We start from the raw sequence: 20889 nt of genomic DNA on the forward strand, positions 1-20889 counted from the left end.
ATTGGATTCAGGGTCACCATATGAATTGGTTCAAAAGTACACTTAGCACTGTTACAATTACGACCCATAGTTCGGGACCACAGAGTCTTGCTTCGCACGGACAACACAGTGGTGGTCTCCTGCATCAACGGAGGGGGGACCAGATCCCCATCGCTGTCAGCTCTAGCGGGGCAAATTCTCCATTGGTGCCTGGAATGCAATGTGGAGCTAACTGCACACCACCTTCCAGGGGTGCGAAACAGCCTAGCTTCCAGACTGTTTCGACTTTGGGATGGTCCCAATATAGACCTATTCACCACACCCCGGAATGTCAATCTCCCGACATACATGACACTCCTGTCGACTCCAGGAGCATGGGCCATGGATGCATTATCGATCCTGTTGGCCCACATTGACGAGTATGCCTTTCCTCCCTTCCCGCTAATTCACTGGGTACTTGACCAAGGCGTGGTTTCTACTACTGTTGGAAATGATAGTCAACATACCGGTAGTGCTTCTGGACATCCTGGATCTCTGTCCTGACCAGGTGGCACACTACCAATGAGCCCAGCAGTGTACCACTTACATGCATGGAGGTTCTTAGTAGACAAACAGACAGGAAGATTTATCTGAGCGGGCTGCTAACGTCCTGGCTGAGACGAATAGGGGTTCCCCCAACGCAGCTTATGACTGGGCATATGTTGATTGGTGTAGCTGAAGGGAGGTTGATCCATGCCACCCAACTGTTGGCCAGGTAGCTGACTTTTTGATGAGTTAGGTTTATCCTATGCAGCAATCGTTGGCTGTAGAACAGTCCTATTATTAGGACTTTGATCCGCTGGAATCAGCACCACTGAAATATTTGATATCTTCCTACTAGCTCTCACCTCTGGTAGGTGTCGTTCTGAGTTAGGGGCCCTGTCATTTTCGAGCAGTTGTGCCGCCTTTATGGACAATCAATCTGTGCTAAAGACACAAATCAGGTTTCTCGCCAAGAACCAAATCCTAGGGCACAATCCACAGCCGATTGACATCCCCCGTTTAGCCAATATTGTTGGCCCGCAGGATCAGGAGGAGATGCTTATATGTCCGGTTCAAGCTTTGAGTTGCTATGAAAGACGTACTAGGAAGTCGAGGCAAGGAACCAAGCACAGGGTAAGCAGGACAGACGAGCCTCCCCGACTTCCATTTCTAGGTGGATCACTTGGACAGTGTTTGAGGTTTATGAACGATTGGTGTCCTCAGCACAGGGTCAACAGAGACACCAAGTACCAGTGCTTGAGGTTCATGCAATCGCAAACTCATTAGCTCTTGCGTCAGGTGCCCCATCGTACACGTACTTAGGACAGGCTTCTGGCGAACGCAAAGCGTCTTTATCAATTATTACATATGAGACACGCAATCCATTGAGGAAGGTCTTTTTAGGGTGGGTCCCGTGGTTGCAGGTCAAACTTTGATTGTGCATAGGTGATAGAGCAGTCTCTGCTACAGATTTGTGCGGAAAAGTTTCTTTGTCATCGCTCCTTGGAAATCCCAGGTCTATGCCCTCATGCAGAACTGTTCTGTTCTTCTTTGGAATTCTAATTACCCTCATAATTGGGTTTGGGTCTAGCGTCCTCGGGCAGTGCCGACCCCGTCACCTTTTCAGCAGTGTGATTTTACTATGGGGACGACACTGGTAAGGTAAGACACCGTGTTTCACTGGTCATAGCTAGATGGTAGTCATCATACCCACAATAAACTGGGTCCCTCCCAACCACCCCACTTTCTGTAGCTATTGGATTTAAGTCCTTGTATATGGAGAAAATAGGGGAGGAGTGAACATAAAGTAAGATGGCACTGATCTCTTGACTGTGGTCACATGTTACGTGATGTGGAAGAAAATCTATGAGGTCATGGGGCTTCCCCTGACCTAGATTTCTCTCTCAGTCGTTGGCTGAATCGCAGATTAATACCTACAGTTCAAAATAGTCATTTCGACTGACCGGAGTCTATGGTGGGTATTATTCTATTTCAAAGGTGTGCTGTACTAATTCTAACATTGGTCATAACCAGTCTGTAATATGAATTCTTTATTGTTTTCAGGTGACTTTCAAAAGAAACTTGATTTTTGAATTGTCTTTATGTGTGTAATTTGTTTTTGTGGTTATTTTGTTATTAATCTGTATTTTTTTTTATTGAGGTTACAGTTATTTCATTTTTGTTGTCAATGTTTTTTTCCCAAAGGTTTTCCATGTTTAGATTAAGTGCTTGTTCTATTATTGTTAATTTTTGTTCCAGATTTATCTAGTATTTGACCTAGCTCAAATGTTTCATATATCAATAAATGCTTTGAACTGTTATTAATTTTGATCCAGTATTTAATCATGTGTGTCTATAAAATATTTAATCACCCCCAACCCACCCATAATGCCTCCATAGTCATTCACTGTACTAGTTAAGTCTGAAACATGTTATAACTGGTTCCTTATCATTTTTTCAACTCACCTGTGTCATTTGTTTTCAGGCTTTTTTTGAAGGGGAAAATCTTTCAGGTGATCACACAGGTAAATATGCGCTGTGAGCAATTTAACTGTTTTCTCATCCATCTCATGATCTGTATTCAGTTACCAGTTTTAGGAAATGTTATTCTTGTGAAACACCACTAGTTTAAATTGTACTATAGATTCCTTTTTCATATTTTTCTATATTTGATCAAGACATGTATTTATACATATAGCCAATGGGAATCTAGGTTTATTTGGTACAAAATTACCAAAGAAATTATAGAAAAATCATTTGATAGTGTTCTAAGCATTGAATATTTACTTGTTGCAATTTTTGCTATTTGTAGCTAAGTTTGAAAAGTGGATTGACAAATGTAAAGCCAGTATTATGGCCACCATGAATGTGATAGAAGAAAAAGCAAAAATTTTGAAGATGAAAGGAAACGAGTGTTTTAAAACTAAAAAGTACACAAATGCCATCGAACTATATGAACAGGCTGTTAAATTAGAGTAAGTTCCTATATGAATTATTATTCTCTGTCAGAAGAAGTCTGCAACTTACACTTTTAAGTTGATTTCTTTATATGTAACATGTACAGGTATATCTTACACCTTGCAATACAAACATGTTATTGTCAATGTCCAAGATATTGACTTGTTTTTTTGGTATTCTAACAACAGTTTGTTTAAATAGGTTATAAATTTGTATATATATATGCATTCTGTTTTTGTAGTTGAATGTCTGACACTACTTTGAACTTAATCTCCATATATTAATTAGAAATATTTTGTATACACATCAACCCATTTCATCATGTTTAATATCATAAATCAATTAAAACATTGTATATACAAATTGCTTAATGTAGTTGAATGTCTAAACACTTTCAATATATGGTCATGTAATTCGTTTCTTACACTAAACCTTCATGAAAAAAGGTATATTTATACTTAATATATTTAATAAAGATTAAATCAAATCAATTAATCTATATATGTTAATTAGCTAATTGCATATTAATAACGGTTTAGAATTAATGTATAAATAGAAACAGTTGTATGTTAGTTGTTCAGAAAACATCAAAGGATATTGAATTCATTTCAAACTGGAGCACTTTCTAGCATCTCTAGTCTTCAAATTTTGTACAGTGACAAGATGAAGATGTTCTCTATAGTTTTTAGCTCCCGTGAAATGGAGCTTATGTGGTACCGGTGTCTGCCAATCTTGATTCGTAAATGTGCTGGTTACATGTACAGTGTTCTCCTCAAGCCTGCGTCGCTTAGACAATAGCCGCGCAACTTTCGTTTCGCCCGCGATTCTGCTGTATTCTCATCAGGTTCTTTCTTTCCACAATACTGTTTCCCTCAAGCTGGGCCGTTTCCAGGCCATTGTTTTGCAATGATGAATCAGAACAGAACAATTCGTGTGAACTGATCGATCCTAACTTATTATCTGGATACTCGTATTCACCTGTAGATACTTCGGCCTACTTTCAAGCATGAATATAGAAGGAAATCAACGATTTTTTTTCAGTATCGCTTCAGACTTTGCAAGAAATTTATATAATAATCAGTGATCGCTACTATTGGGTTCAAAAATTATTTATGATCATTCAAAATATAGTGGCCATGGCTGTCAGTTCAACCCAGTACTGACCTTCACCGTTATTGCGACGCCACGAGCAGAGAAAAGGAAAGCTGAATCCCCGCGTCTACACTTAATCCATGTATAAGGCAGACACCCGACAGCAACAGCAAGGAAGTTTGTCAGTTTTATTCAAGATATAAATTTTCTATTTTACGCATTGGAGCTACACAACGTGACTGAAAGCACTTCCAATGTGATCTAATTTGTAAACAATCTCTTTGCACACGACTGCCAGTGTCTTCTCCTCGAGCAGACAGTAATGTTTCACATTTGTTTTCGCATGGTTTCCATTTTACTCAAATAAAACGAAGCAGTTGATTCCTATTTTACTTAGTGTTTATTCTTATTTGATATTTTTAAATAAAAATGCACTCATTAAACAAATAGTAAATATGCTAGTTTTTTGTTTTTGCCGAACAAGGACAAGGAAGACAAAATGGTGGTAGTTTTGTGTAGGGTTGATTGCGATCTTCGGTTTGTATCAAAAGCACGTCTCACAAATGAAATATTTTTTTTTGAGCAATAGTTTGATAGCAATTAAACAAATTTCAATCGTTGGCGTATGTAAGGGCTGGATAACTTACTTTCAAGGGCTCAAAGTCCGGACGAACATTAAACTACGATGTTTTTATTTATCTGTTCTAGGTATGTTGTACAGACTTTTTAGTTGTACTATTTTGATGATTTAATTTCAAGATTTACATGTTCACGTAGGTTTAATTTAGCAGATTTTACTTGTCAGCAAAAATAGCGAAATTTGCCCATTGCATCAGAAAGATCTATCCCGATTTGCTGCACTGAGGTTAATTGCGGTTTTTACTACTCCATCGCTAATGACACTAATTGCCAAGAATTAAAAAAAAAACAAGTGAAATTAAGTCGCATTGGGAAAAAAACCCATAAGAAATCAAAGCAAAAATTATTCAACTGCAGACGAGACAAACCCCGACCTCTAGAAATACCTCATTCATAGTGCCTCACTAGTGCCCTTTGTTTACAAGTATAGTGTCCTTGCATGTTTTTCAAAATGCCCATATCAAAATCATGTGATCAAAATCATACAGTATGTCATAGATTCTCAGACATCTTGATCAATTTTATTGATGGATTGACCTACATGCAATTACATTCACTTATTAGGCAAAGCCTATACTTTTATAATAAATGCTCTGATCACACGGGAGCTATTTACAGTTTGACTTTGATTTTTCGTTTGAACCAATTATTGTCACAATTCACAAAATGTTTCACTGTTTCTTGCTTGCTTGTTTCAATTTTATTCAAACTTGATTTAAACGTGACACATGATGGGTTATTGACGTCACTTTGCTTTATGGAAATTTTATTCAAAATTGCAACAAACCTTGACAGATTTTGGTAAAATCAAGACAATAGTGTTAATATGCACATTTGTTATTACAACTATTTCTCTGGTGTGTCTGGTCCAGTTTCACTCAAACTTGGTGTTTGTCTTTACTCATGATTGTATCACCAAGAGCTTTACTTTAAAGTGACAAGTCTACAAGAGTTTCGTATACTGGAGATGTGATTTATTCAAGCAACAGTGCAGGTCTGCTTAACACTATACAGCGAACGATCAGTAGTGTAAAACCAAGCACATTCATGAACATCGTATTCACAATCTTAAGCTCCGTAAAAATTGAAAAATACAGATAAATACAAATAACAATAACGTAGCAACACAATTAAATTTATAGTAATGATATGCTAGGTATGTCGAATAATAGTAACAAATGACCGTTTTTCCGATCTACTCAAAACATCTAAAATATTTGATAACAAGATAAATCTTGAACAAAAAGAAGGCAAAAATAGTGTAAAGCCTTGGGGTAATCGAAAGTATCCGAAATTCACAGTGACATAACAGAAAACAGCTTTCATGTCTAGTATGTATCAACAAACGGCAAAAAGGCGAATGGATACATTAGGGCAAGTCACTTAGAAAGATCAAATAAGTAATGAGTAAAAGTATTCAAAATACAACACAAAATAATTAATACTATCAATAAAAGGCCGCAAACACAACAAGGAGTCTACAAATGCATAAAATTCATGAAACAGAAGAACTATTTTCTATGCGTAATGGCACACCACCGCGAAGGTGAAGCTATTCAGTCTGTTTGTTTCGCGAGGCTCTTCCAACATTCTAAGAAAGAACATTTCATATCTGCCAATAGAGGGCGGCAGCCACACTCCCACCCAAAATCATTTATGATTTTCTACAACATGTACCAAAAAACTTACGATAACGAGTGTACTCTATACTGCTCCCACCCATCAGGGCTACATCAGGGGTGGTGGTCTTCAGAATTGTTTTCTACAAGTAGAACAAGTTTATGGATAGATCTCTCTAGAATAGAGCAATTAGTCGTTCTCTTACCTCGTTTGTTTAAGTTTGGGTCACCCATAAGAATCTTGACCCGTCGTACAAGTCCATCTTTGTCATTAATGGTTTCTATTACCTTTGCTAATCTCCAATGAGATCTAATGGTGTCTGCTTCTTGAAGAAGTACAATGTCACCTACCTGTATGTTTCTTTTCGTCTTTTGCCATTTCTGCCTGGACTGGCGATTTATCAAATAATCCTTTCGCCATCTTGTCCAGAATAAATTGCTTAGGTACTGAACTGTGCGCCATCGTTTACGAGCATACAGATCCTCTTTCACAAAATTACCTGGAGGTGGTGCAACAACATCAGATTTCATTGTCAGGAGCTGATTAGGAGAAAGTGGAGTTGGTCCTATAGGATCATTCAAGTGCTCTGTTGTCAAAGGCCGGCTATTGACAATGGCCATAAACTCATATAAGAATGATCTGAGAGACGAAGTATTCAGCCTGGCTTTAGCTTGCTCAAGGATTCCTGCAAGCACGTTCCTTACTGACCTAATCTGCCATTCCCAGATCCTTCCCATGTGGCTAGAAGCTGGAGAATTGAATATGAACTCACATTGAACACTCTGCAATGTGTCCTGGATTGTTTCTTTATCTAGTGCGTGCATTTCACGATAAAGCTCATTTTTGGCACCAATGAAGTTAGATCCCCTGTCACATCGTATATGTCTTACAGGACCTCTGATAGCAATGAATGAACGTAAGCTATTAATGAATGCATCAGTAGACATTTCTTCTATAGTTTCTATGTGAACAGCACGAAGGGCCAAACAAGTAAAAATTACACCATATCGTTTCACTTTACATCAACGTTCCTTAATGATGAATGGGCCGAAACAATCCATTCCACAGTATGTGAATGGTGGAGCTGGCTCTAAACGATCCTTGGGAAGATCTGCCATTCTTTGTGTGTTGGCCTTTCCTCTAAGTTTTCGACACAGGACACATCTGAATATGTACAATGCAACTGCTGAACTACAGTTCAGAATCCTAAATCCACTTGATCTTAGACTATTCACGGTCATTCCTCTCCTTGGTGAGCCACCTTTCTATGACACCATCCAATAATCATAGACGACACATGATTCTTCTTAGGAAGGATAATGGGATGTTTAACATAGTCAGGCATGGTAGATCTCTTCAATCGTCCACCTACTCTCAGTACTTGTTGATCGTCTAAATAAGGACTTAATGAAATTAGACAGCTGTTTCTTTTCACAGATAATACATCCTTTGAATTGGCATGACGATTTAAGTCTTCTATTTCTTCAGCGAATGCATCTTGTTGTGCCCACTTTATGATGGTCATCACTGCTTTTTGTCTAGTTTCTTGTGGTGAAATAGTAGTCTGCCTAAGCTTCCTGGAAATGTATTGATGTAATACAGCAATTGTAGTTACTGCCTTGGACCAGTCTGAGAAGCACTCCAAATGATGCAGCATTGATGAAGTAACTACAATAGTAGCCAACACCTTTGTAGTTTTCAGTTCCGGATCATCTTCTTGTAGATCTATGTTCATATTGCCAAAAGATGGTAGTTCTTCATTCCATAAAAAGGCTGGACCGGTGAACCAGTTTGACTTCTGCAAGCCTGCCACATCTAGGCCACGGGATGCATGATCTGCAGGGTTTTCTGCACTGGTAATGTAGTGCTACTGCTCAGCTACAGAAGCATCTTTAATTCTCTGTATGTGATTTGCCACATATATATGGAAGCGACGTGCATTATTTCCGATATAACCAAGTACTACCTTTGAGTCTGTCCCGTAGAAATTGCCTATGTTTTCATAGTCTAATTCTTTGTTTAGGAAGTTGCTGACTTTAATGGAAGTAACTGCTGCTTGAAGTTCCAGCCTGGGAACAGTCACTGGTTTCAGAGGAGTGACTCTTGCTTTTCCTAAGACAAAGGAGCAATGTATGTTACTATGAACATCAACTAATCTCAGATAGGAACATTGTCCATATCCTGTAAGACGAGCATCTGAAAAATGGTGCAGCTCAACTTTCTTCAAGTCTTCAAAACTTTCTGGTTTGTAGCATCTCCTGATTTTGAGATCAGCCAACTTAGGAATTTCAGAAAGCCATGATTCCCATTTTGTACTAAGATTATCTGGTAGGGGTTCATCCCATTCCATACCCTTCTTGCACATCTCCTGTAAAATACGTTTACCACACAAGACAAGTGGTGCAAGAAATCCAAGTGGGTCAAATATCGAAGCCACAGTTGACAGGATACCACGACGTGTAGGGGAATGATTTCTAATGGCTGGTTTGAACTGAAAGGAATCTGATTCTCCACACCATTCAACACCGAGGGCTCTTTCTACTGGTAGGTCACTGGAAGAAAGATCTAAGTCCTTGATGCCTTGTGCTTGCTTTGAGATAGGCATCGATTCCATAGTATCCCTGCTATTGGAAACACATTTGTGCAGTCGAAGATTCCCTTCTGCACAAAGATCACGAACACCTTGAATGAGTTTAATAGCTTTAGACACTGATTCAACACTTTTCAGGCCATCATCTACATACAAATTCCTGTTAACGAAGTAGACTACATCACTACCATACTGTTGATTATCTTTAGCTATACGTTTAAGACCATAATTCGCACACCCCGGTGAAGACACTGCACCAAAGAGATGTACTCTCATCTTGTATACAACTGGGTTAGAATCTATATCATCATTCTTCCACCAAAGAAATCGAAGAAAATCTCTATCCTGCTCTGCTACTCTGAATCTATGGAACATTCTCTCGATATCACACATGATAGCAATCTTCTCATTCCGAAAGCGACAAAGAACACCAACAAGAGAATTTATTTGGTCTGGACCTTGCAATAAATGGTCATTTAGGCTTGTTCCTTTGTATCTGGCACTACAGTCAAATACAACACGTATTTTACCAGGTTTTTTGGGGTGGTAGACTCCATGGTGAGGTATGTACCAGACATGTCCGACTTCTTCTTCTTGTTCCTCAACTAATTCTGCATCGCCCGCTGAAATGATGCTCTGCATGAACACTTTATAGTCATTTAAGTACTTAGGATCACTCTTAAATCAACGCCGAAGGTACTGCAAGCGATTCTCTGCCATAATCTTGTTGTCTGGCAATTTAGGTCTATCATGTTTAAACGGGAGTGGCATTGTATAAAGCCCATCAACTCCCTTGTGAATACCATTCTCAATAATCTTCATGAACCGGAAATCTTCCTGAGACATATTAAACACCTCATCAGTTCTGTTTTCATTAAAATCAGATTCAAGTAATTTCACTACATTCAAAGGACTGACAATCTGTTCTTTTGTTGAAGTCTTGAAAGCATAGCAAATCTCTGATGGTGTATACTGCTTTTCATAAGAGTTATGTACATCCCCAGTACCATTAATGCTAAGTACCAAGTTGTCTGGTATTACCTTGGTAAGTATTCTATGTGAAACACCGAAAATATTTTCACTCTCTTCTGCCTGTGTCATCTGCCCAACAATGCTCCATCCCAGGTCTGTTTCTATGGCGAATGGTTGATTTCCCACTCCTGTGATGCAGTTACGAGGTGCAATGGCTTGGGGACAATCATAACCGATTAATAGACCTACTTCACACTTCTGTATGGGATGTATCTTATGAGCGATTTGGTGGAGATGAGGCCATTTTTCTGTAATCTCAGGAGTTGGTATATGCGATTTGTTGACTGGAATGTACTCTAATGAGTATGCAGTTGGTAGTGTAACCATTACATCAGAATCAAATCCATGAACACTGAGATTGGGATACTTTCTGCAGGGAATAACATGATCACTTGAAGTCATGGTTGTTAAACGAAGACTAACTGAATCTGACTTTGTTTTGAGCTGCTCTGCAGCATGATTCAATACAAATGTGGTATCAGACTGTGTATCAAGTAGTGCATATACTAACATCTCTTCACTAGGATCTTCTTTGCTGGAGATCCATACAGGCACAATCGTGGATGAAAGTGATTTGTCACGCTTGCGAACTATGCCATGACAACCAGCATCTTTCACATGTATACATTTTGTATTGGTCCTTTCTTTGAGATCTTGATCTTTTGTTCTGTTGGGTTCCGTAGTTTCACTGTGAGATGATCTTGGTACTTTGGTTATGTTTATTCTTTCTTCACTATGCAAGCTAGTGGGATGTCTCTTACTGCACTTCTTGCATATACTTTGATTTGGACATTTCCTAGACACATGACCAGAATGCAGACAACCAAAACAATAACCACCCTTTTTGATGAAATCTTGTTTCTCTGACATGGTCTTAGCTGTAAAAGTATAGCATTCTTGAATACTATGTCCACCCTTCTTACAGAAAATACAGGACTGGTCATCTTTTTCTGGCTTTGCTATGGTTGATAGAGTGCGACCTCCAGGCCTGCCGTTTCTGGGTGTGTAGCGTTGAGGTGTATCTCTGTCTTTCTGCAGGGTAGATTTCAGAGATTCCACAAAAGTGCACGGGTCACATGCAATTTACGCTTCCTCCTGCAGGAAAGAAACAAATGATTTAAATGAGGGGTATATACCTGTGCATTTCTTTGTTTTTGCAACGATACGACTCCATCTATTTATAAGCCAATCTGGTAGTTTATGAAGCATTTTTCTATTTTCTCGAACATCATTTAACACTTCCATACCTGTTGTGACTCTCATGGCTATGAGACACTGCTTTAGAAAGTCAGCAAACCATCGCAAGGCTTTGGAATCTTTGCCAGAAATCTTTGGCCATGAGTCAATCTTATCTCTGAAGGCCTCGGCCAATGTGAAAGAATTTCCATATCTTTCTTCAAGAGTGGCTTTGACTTCATCATATGCACTTTCACTTCTGAGTAGAAAGCATCCCTCTACCGCTTCTCTGGCAGAGCCACCTAAGTACCTTTTCAGGTAATGAATCCTCTCAACAGGCGGGATACTACGTGATTCGATTAAAGTAGAAAATGAAGTAATCCAATCTGGATATGCTAATGGGTCTCCTGTGAATACCAATGGTTCTGGTGTTGGTAGTCGACTCAGTGACACTGACGCATTCAAGCTCTCAGTCAGTGCTCTAAGGTCATTCTGCGCTGTAGTTGGGCAATACTCCTGAGATAATACTGGTTGGCATTTGTGTCTATCATTATTTGATTGTTCAACTACAGGAGGGCTATGTGGCTCCATTATCACCATTGGTTTTCCTGTACTATGTGTATCTACCATTGCTGGTGGCACTAACTTGGGTTCTCTTTTAACTGGAAAATTTTCAAATAAATCTTCCCTTTCATATACAGCTAACTTAGCCTTTTCAATACGAAGCTCTCTTACTACTTTTTGTCTATCGAGCTCTCTTAACCTGCGCTGCATTTCTGCTTCAGCTGCAACCCTTCGCTTACTCTCCTCAAGCTCTAGTACCTTTAACTCCTCCTCTTGAATAGCCTCTTCTTCTCTGGCTTCCAACTCAGCTTGAAGGGCAGCTGCTTTAACAGCGGAAGCCCTGCGTAATGATGATGAATTTGTTTATTTTGAGTGCTTAGAAGACCATGAGCAATGCGAAATGACTGATCTAGAACTAGATGACCACAGAAAACCAATGGACACCATACTCGAAATTTCAGCCCGTTTTATTATACGTTGTGCACGAAGAACTGTCTGATCCACATAGGCATTTACTCGATCAATGGCCATCAAAATATCTTTTCGTGGAGTGCTTGACAGATCTCTAATTTGATTATGTAATTTAATAATTTTATTGCGCTCTTCCTCTATCGCGTCAATCAGTGTGTTGAGCGATTCAATTGATTTATCCATCAATCGCTCATGATGCGGAACACGCGACACCAGACGATCATAAGTTTGCCAAAATAAATTTTCAAGATCTTGTAACTTACCTTCTCTCGCCTTCTCAGTGAGCTTAGGTACTCTCTCTGATCTACGTAAACTTAATAAAGACTCAGATTCAGTCTTACCTTTACTATTAGCCTGATCTGTACCAACCAACACTGCCTCTTCTCGCTTACCTTCAATATCTAACGCTGAGGGCGCTGCATCACAATCCATAGTCACGATAACACACGTCAACATTTTTGTGATTGTCACAAATGAAAATGGAAGGAGTGTGTAAAACTACCAACACTCTTATAAAAAATTTCCGTGTCAATAAGCTCAGAGAAAGTCTCACAACCACAAACAGGTAAATCTAAACAATGTGAAAAAACTACAAGATTAAACTATGCAGACTCATAGTTGTGCAGCAGGGACTATGACAGCAGTAAATACATGTGTGAAAAATTATGCCACTGTGACAAAATTAGGATAAATTATTGGGGAGGTTCAATATGTACACAAATGTAACCGTACATACAGCAACCATTAAAAAGCATGCATGCAAGCAAATAAATAAAATATCAAATATAAATTCAATCAGTATGGATTATATAGTGTTCGAATTAAATGTTCAGTTTTTCGCACAAAACTGTCAGCTATTGTATGTATGTCCTTTATGGAATGTTCAGGCAGTTACCAGCTTTCCAACATCGGTCTTGAATTCATCTGCTCTTGACAACTTCAGCTTAATGTTGACTTGAACAGCAGTAATGCACAGCACCAGTGAATAACTACAGTGGGGTTTCCTGGAAAGGCATCAAACGTCTTCAACACAGCTTGGAGACACGCCACAAAGATCTGAGTTTTTACTGTATCACCAAGAGCTTTACTTTAAAGTGACAAGTCGACAAGAGTTTCGTATACTGGAGATGTGATTTATTCAAGCAACAGTGCAGGTCTGCTTAACACTATACAGCGAACGATCAGTAGTGTAAAACCAAGCACATTCATGAACATCGTATTCACAATCTTAAGCTCCGTAAAAACTGAAAAATACAGATAAATACAAATAACAATAACGTAGCAACACAATTAAATTTATAGTAACGATATGCTAGGTATGTCGAATAATAGTGACAAATGACCGTTTTTCCGATCTACTCAAAACATCTAAAATACTTGATAACAAGATAAATCTTGAACAAAAAGAAGGCAAAAATAGTGTAAATGCAACGGATACATTATGGGCACATATTTACCTCAGTAAAGCCTTGGGATAATCGAAAGTATCCGAAATTCACAGTGACATAACAGAAAACAGCTTTCATGTCTAGTATGTATCAACAAACGACAAAAAGGCGAATGGATACAATAGGGCAAGTCACTTAGAAAGATCAAATAAGTAATGAGTAAAAGTATTCAAAATACAACACAAAATAATTAATACTATCAATAAAAGACCGCAAACACAACAAGGAGTCTACAAATGCATAAAATTCATGAAACAAAAAGAACTATTTTCTATGCGTAATGGCACACCACCGCGAAGGTGAAGCTGTTCGATCTGTTTGTTTCGCGAGGCTCTTCCAACATTCTAAGAAAGAACATTTCAAATCTGCCAATAGAGAGGGGCAGCCACAATGATGGGTTAATAATGTTACTAGTCATTTGAAAATTGATGTGCCCTACCCGTTTCTCATGCTGACTCACTTCACTGATTTTGTTTCAGTTTGGTAAAAAGGCAAGCATAATGGTGTGAATATTTCAGATTTAGTGGTAGCTTTCTTCATATTGGAATGCACTGCATTCCACAACATGTCCTCATGTGAATCTAAGGCCATGTATTTTTTACCTTGCCCGTACCATCAAAGATGGAAAGGAAAGGTATATTAAGGGAAAAATTTTGTCCGGCGTTGTCGTCGTTGTCGTCGTCATTAATAATTGTTATTGTGTGCATAATAACTTTACTAATTCTATTCCAAACTTTATCAAACTTGGTCACCTTATTCATCAGTGTAAAGTCTTCCCTGAGTTTGAACAACAGATGTCCTGTATGAAAATATCATGCAAAAATTGAGAAAATCTGATAAAATATTTTGACTGTTTCTACTTGACTGATCACTGGTGATACACATCAAAGGTCACTGATCTCAGTGGAAATATGCAATGTTGTATGTGTTCAATGAAGCAAATGATTTATCTTGTAATAATATCCTTGGTAATGTATCTCAGAATCCCATACTGGGTTTCAAAACCAACTGATGGAGAGATTGCACAGTCTGATACACATTTGCAAACCTACCAATAAAATCTTTACAGAAAACAAGATGTCAGAAAATCAATATAAGCACTGCTATGAACTGGGTGCCAAACTTTGATCAAGATCTGAAGCTAATAGAAAATCTGTTTAGTCAAAAGTTATCAAATCAAAAACAATACATAAAAAATACATTAAAAGCAAAACATTTCATCCACATTTTAAAAAGAAAATTATTCTAAAATATATGTATTCTGTATTTGACAAACAGTTCATTTGACAAATGAAAACTCACAGGAATATGTTTCAGCTATTAGAACAGAATGATAGAGTTTGAAGATGTAGTTTCTCAGGAGGCAACAGTACTGTTGACTTCTCCCTCCACTGGACACCAACTATTTAAGTTGATTTGCATACAAAGCAGAGCTTGCAACATGATAGCTATTCATAAAGTGTGTTTTTTTTACTTTTCATATAATACAGTAGTCACACAATGAGGCAGTTCATATTTGTCTCAGTGAATCATTCATTTTTGACAGACACCTGTACAAAATACTTGAACTAAAGCCAGCTAAATTTTTCTGTTATCTTGCATGTTTTATGAATCTATTCACATCTAAATGCAGCACTTTTTTTTTGCAATGAGACATTTGTTTTTATTCTAAATTACTTTCAATAAAGCTGGAAATTATGTTCCTTAAAATAATTAAACAAATAAGGCACCAATTTTTTGTAAGATATTTACATCTTTTAAGGACATTCGGTAGACTGATTCCCCACTGTTGGTTCAACCCCAAAACTTGTTTGTATTCAAAATTAATTATGACAATGCATATTTATATTGAAACAAACTATGATAAAGGGAATTATATTATATAACAAAGGGCAAGGTCACCAGAGTTCAACTATGTTTTCAAAGATGGGTTTAGGTCTGAATGCAGTATGCAGTGTTCGAAACAGGACTTATAATTTGGTCTCCGTCCGTCCATCCATCTGAAGTCATATTTCAGAACCCTGTGGACCAAATCTGTTCATTCTTTGCATGTGCCTGGTACTTTATCTGGGACATATGTACATGCAGTGGTTTACTGATTCAATCCATGATGGCTGGCAGCCATTTTTTTTTTTTTAAATGTGTTATTTTATGCATGCTTTGTCAGTTCTTGTTCAAATTTGGTACATGCATTATACTTGTTAAGATACATGTCTATGATGATTCGTTTTGCGTTCGGATCAAAGATGGCCGACTGGCAGCCATTTGTTTTTTGAAAATGTGGTATCTTATGCATGTTTTGTCAGTTTTGTTCAAATTTGGTACATACATACAAACTGTACATGTATCGTTAAAATTCTAAAATTTCAACCTCTCTAAAAAATCAAACCCGTAATTATTTCCCGGGTTTTGGTATTTTGTTTTCAACTTCACTAAAAATTGATGACTTATTCTTATTCGAAAATTTCGACCAGTTTTGGTTTTCCCACAAACGAAAAAAAAATCAATGTGAGCGCTCAAACAGGACTTTCCACGAAAGGCGTGAATCTGAGTTTCTGATTGGCTGAGAGATTTTATTTTATTGGTAACAAAAGTATATTCGAACACGACTGCATCACGTAACAGCAAATGTTCATGGTTAAGCAATCCCGTCATGGTGCATTTCACAATTGTTGATTATTTCTTAGTAGTGATTCTAACAAAGTAATAGTTATTGTTGTAAATTGTTATGAAATGCAAATAAAATTCAACTTTCCAGTGGCATATAAATGCTTAATCCTTTAGGATATCCACCATGTTCTTTCTCTTGCATAAGTTCACCTAATAGGTCAAATTGCTATTTAACCAATCAAAAAGCTGAATGACGTCAACGTGTTCAAAATTACCATAACTCATTTAAATATGTTAATGTTATTGAACGCAACACGGAAGAGACTTGCTGATGTTGTAGTGCGATCTTTTGGCTTGGATATTGATAGGAAAACGGCATGATTTTTTTTTTAAATAAAAAAATTAGTTCTTTTAAAAAATAAACTGAGCATTTGAAGAATAATTTAACATTGTTTACAGTGATACCAGCTAATTGTCGAAATGAAGCTTATCCATCACGCTAGTCACAATAAACATCATACTCTTGAATAGGCGTCATTGACTACAGTAAAACTTAGACTATATTTTAGGCGTCAGGAATGATTGAAATGTTTGAAAAATGACGCCAAAATATTTAAAAAAAACACCTTAAAAAAACTTTTAAATCCCATTTTATTTTTTTTAAATCCAAACTACTGTTTAACAACCCAGGGCGAATTTAAGGCAGAATCTGGTATTGAGTGAAAAAAATCATCCTGCTTGACTTTTAAAAAATATTTCTCTTTATTTCTTCTTTAATAAGGGACATGTGAGCTTTGATTCTAACTGGATATATTGCACTGGGTCGGGGAAATATAAACTCTCCTAGTTGCTAAACTTCCATGTAACTTTTGTCCAATGGGTACAAACATTCACAAGCTTTATTTGTATCCAGACGAACCCCATTTAATTCAATGAAGCAAACAACTGCCAATGCTAAAATAAATTGCAGAGGTACACTAAAATTAATGGAAAACAAACAAATAATTCTATGAAAAATAAATCACAGAGACAGGTAACATGATCTATTAACAACTCTTTTGACCTATTAGTTTTGTGCTGACCTCTCTTCCGCGTCATTTTCTCAATTTCTGACAACAGATTATATGATGTCATACTTTACCCAAAATCCTTTGCTGAAGAATCAAGATGGCGAACGACATAAAATGATGAAAAGTTGAATATCTAGTGAATGAGAAGTGATATAAAAAAAATTACATGTTCTTACATTTGCCAGCTCTTTTATCTGGGAGTATTATGTTTTTAGCCTTGACTTTCTCTTTAAATCTGATAACTAACAGGGACTGTGCCATGCATAGCTTGTTTTCCCTTGTCATAATACTTACTTTGTTTTGATTTTGAGTTGTTTAGCCTGCAACTTGGCCACGACCTTTGCTTTTACTGTGAAACATGGGGAAGTTTATGTCAAATTTGATGGACATTCCATTTTTTAAAAACTAACGAAGCACACTTTCTATCATCAATTTTTTTTTTCATTTGCTGATTTCTATTCTGAAAAATTTGACCGTTCGAAAATGCACCTTAATTTTGTACTCCAAAAACATGTCAGATTTTCAACACTAATTATTTTAAACGGGTTGACATTTTTACGGTAAATTGCACATAAATGACATGTCTATGACAATTTGTTTTGCAATCAGATCAAAGATGGCTGACTGATGGCCATCTTCCTTGTTGACCATACTACAATATCTCCAAGACTTATGGACTTTTTGACTCCCATGTGCGAAGCACATAATGGGAGTCTTTGCAGTTAGTGTGTCTGTGTGTGTGTATGTGTGTATGTGTGTATGTGTGTCCGACTGTTCCACTGCTATCTCAAGAACCATACATCGTTTTTTGATGAAACTTGGTGCATAGATGCTCTGGGCCAATGCGCAGATTTGATTAGGTTTTGGTAAAAATCCATGCTCGTTAATTACCTAATTTGCATGATAATTAGCTAATTTTTAGCTGTTCTATGACTGTTCCACTGATATCTAAAGAACCACTCATTGGATTTTGATGAAACTTGGTACATAGATGCTCTGAACATATGCGCAGATTTGATTAGTTTTTGGTAACAATCCGTGCATATTAATTACCTAATTTGCATGATAATTAGCTGATTTTTAGCTGTTCCATGATTGTTCCACTGATATCTAAACAACCACTCATTGGATTTTGATGAAACTTTGTACATACATGCTCTGAACTAATGCTAGGTTTTGATTAGTTTTTGGTAATAATCCGTGGATTCTAATTACCTAATTTGCATAATGATTAGTCAATTTTCGTTTTTTCCACTGATATCATAATCATCACATTTCAATGAAACTTGGTACATAGATGTCATATGACACTGCACAGACCTGATAATTTTTATGGTAATATCAGTACATACATAATTACCTAATTTGCATAATTAATTAATTTTCAGCATTTGATATAAGTACTAATCATGACATTTCAATGAAACTTGGTACATAGATGTCATATGACACTGCACAGACCTGATAGTTTTTATGGTAATGTCAGTACATAATAATTACCTAATTTGCATAATTAATTAATTTTCAGCATTTGATATAAGTAGTGAGCATTACATTTCAATGAAACTTGGTACTTACATACTCAAGGACTATGCAGAGATTGATTGTTTCCGATAAATATTTGTGCATATTAATCACCTAATTTGCATAATTAGTTAATTTTCAGCTTATCCATGGGTATCTCAAGTACTAATCATCGCATTTCAATGAAACTTGGTACATAGATCCTTTAGGACTATGCAAAGACCTGATTAGTTTTAGGGTAAATAATTGTGCATATTAATTAACTAATTTGCATAATTATTTTTCAGCTTTTCTACTGATGTCTAAAGTACTAATCATCACATTTCAATGAATCTAGAATTATGCAGACCCAATTAGTTTCCGGTAAATATTTGTGCCTATTAATCACCTAATTTGCATAATTAACCAACTTTCACACTGATATCTCAGGTACTAAACATCGCATATCAATGAATGTACATGGATGCTGTAGAACAATAGACAGACTTGGATAATTGTGGGTTAAAATCTGTACATATTAATTACCTAATTTGCATAATTAACCAATTTTAAGCTTTCACACTGATATCTAAAGTACTAATTATTCCATTTCAATGAAACTTAGTACAAAGATGCTCTAGGACAATGTACAAACCTAATTAGTTTGGGGTAAAAATCTGTTCATATTAATTCCCTAATAAGCATAATAATTCATAATTTTTTGGTTCTAATCACATTTCAATTAAACTTGGAAACATAGATTTTCTGTTACATTGTGCAGACCTCATTAGTTTTACACTCAAATCTGTTCATATTAATTTTCTGATTTGCATAATTAGTTTTCAGCTAAGTAATTTCAAATTTTATTTAATGTGTCTCCAATACTCTCAGCACATGGGAGTTCTTTCTAAGCTTTCTTTGATTTGATTCTTAATTGTCATAAACATCAAAACAAGCCGGTAGTCTGGTTGGCGATCCGCTCCGCTCAAAAACAAGCACCATGTTTTTGGCTGTTTCCATGGTGTGACATAAACGTGAAGCTAATGTCGGTTTATAACTAATACGAAGTTCGCAAACACCATTCAGTTTTTGGAAGTCACTTAGTTTATTACTAGGACCACAATCACTCTCCTAGTCGAGTGACTGTGCTAGGACGTATTCTGCTGTTACATTTATTATTTCCAACCGTTTTGCGATAGCATTTTCTAGAATGAAGCGTTTCCTGTAAATGCTGGAAAGCGAAATAATGAAATAACGAGATGGTAAATATTTACCTAGAGTACAGTATGTTGACCTTCATAATAATATACTTCATAATGCAAAACATTAGTCACGGTGAGTTATTTAAATATACGACTCCTAATCGAAAAATATGACCACAGTCCAGAATTTCAGACGGATATTAAGAAACCTAAGAGCATATCAAAAGCATTTACTCTAAAATATAAAAAAGAACTGCAGTCAAAAGTCAAGAATGCCAGCAAATAAAGGACTCTGCCCCACAATCCTTTGTGCGCGTTATTACGGACACGCGCAAAAAACTGTACCACGCTTGTCAAATCTGGGTCAAATATACAGTACGCTACTATCTTGCCACAGTGGAGTGTTCGGTGACCATTGAATTAGCCCGTGATTCATATTTTATGTGTATTAATTTATTCATCAATTTTCGTGACTGACAGTACTGCCCAAATTTTAGTCAATTTTAGAGCATTGCCAGGCGATGGACGCGGGGCTCTTTGGCGACGACCGCATAGAGGTCAAAATACGCGTTCTATTTTTACGCGTTAAATATGGCTCTTCCATTTTGCCCCCTCCGGAATGTTCTACTTTCACAGCCTAATCGCAGGTTTTTCGAAAAACGTCGAAAAAACACAAGAATTAGTAGAAATGTTCCTGTTTTGGGCGGATTATTGATGGAGAATAATGTCTTCATTACAAAAATGCTGAAAAACCGTGAGTTGTTGCCTTAGTTATTTTTTTATTGGCGAAAAACTGCGAACTTGGCAAATTTGGTTGCACAACTTCCCTTTATCATATACACTCAGCGACACCGATAAAACTGGTAGGAGGTAATACATTTGGGGCGAAAGTATTCAAAAATCAGTTTTTGGAT

General features: G+C 37.0%; 1 protein-coding gene across 1 annotated transcript in view; it reads left to right on the forward strand.

The window, feature by feature from the left end:
* LOC102802953 (stress-induced-phosphoprotein 1-like) overlaps positions 1–20889 on the forward strand; it is a 76288-nt gene that overhangs the window by 13181 nt on the left and 42218 nt on the right. The window contains exons 4-5 of the mRNA XM_085505790.1: positions 2486–2525; positions 2813–2975. Of these exons, the coding sequence (XP_085361916.1) occupies positions 2486–2525; positions 2813–2975 (203 nt within the window). The remainder of the gene's footprint in view (positions 1–2485; positions 2526–2812; positions 2976–20889) is intronic.

The sequence above is a fragment of the Saccoglossus kowalevskii genome, chromosome 2, assembly GCF_978046115.1.
Source record: "Saccoglossus kowalevskii chromosome 2, keSacKowa6.1, whole genome shotgun sequence".
In the NCBI taxonomy this organism is placed as follows: Eukaryota; Metazoa; Hemichordata; class Enteropneusta; family Harrimaniidae; genus Saccoglossus; species Saccoglossus kowalevskii.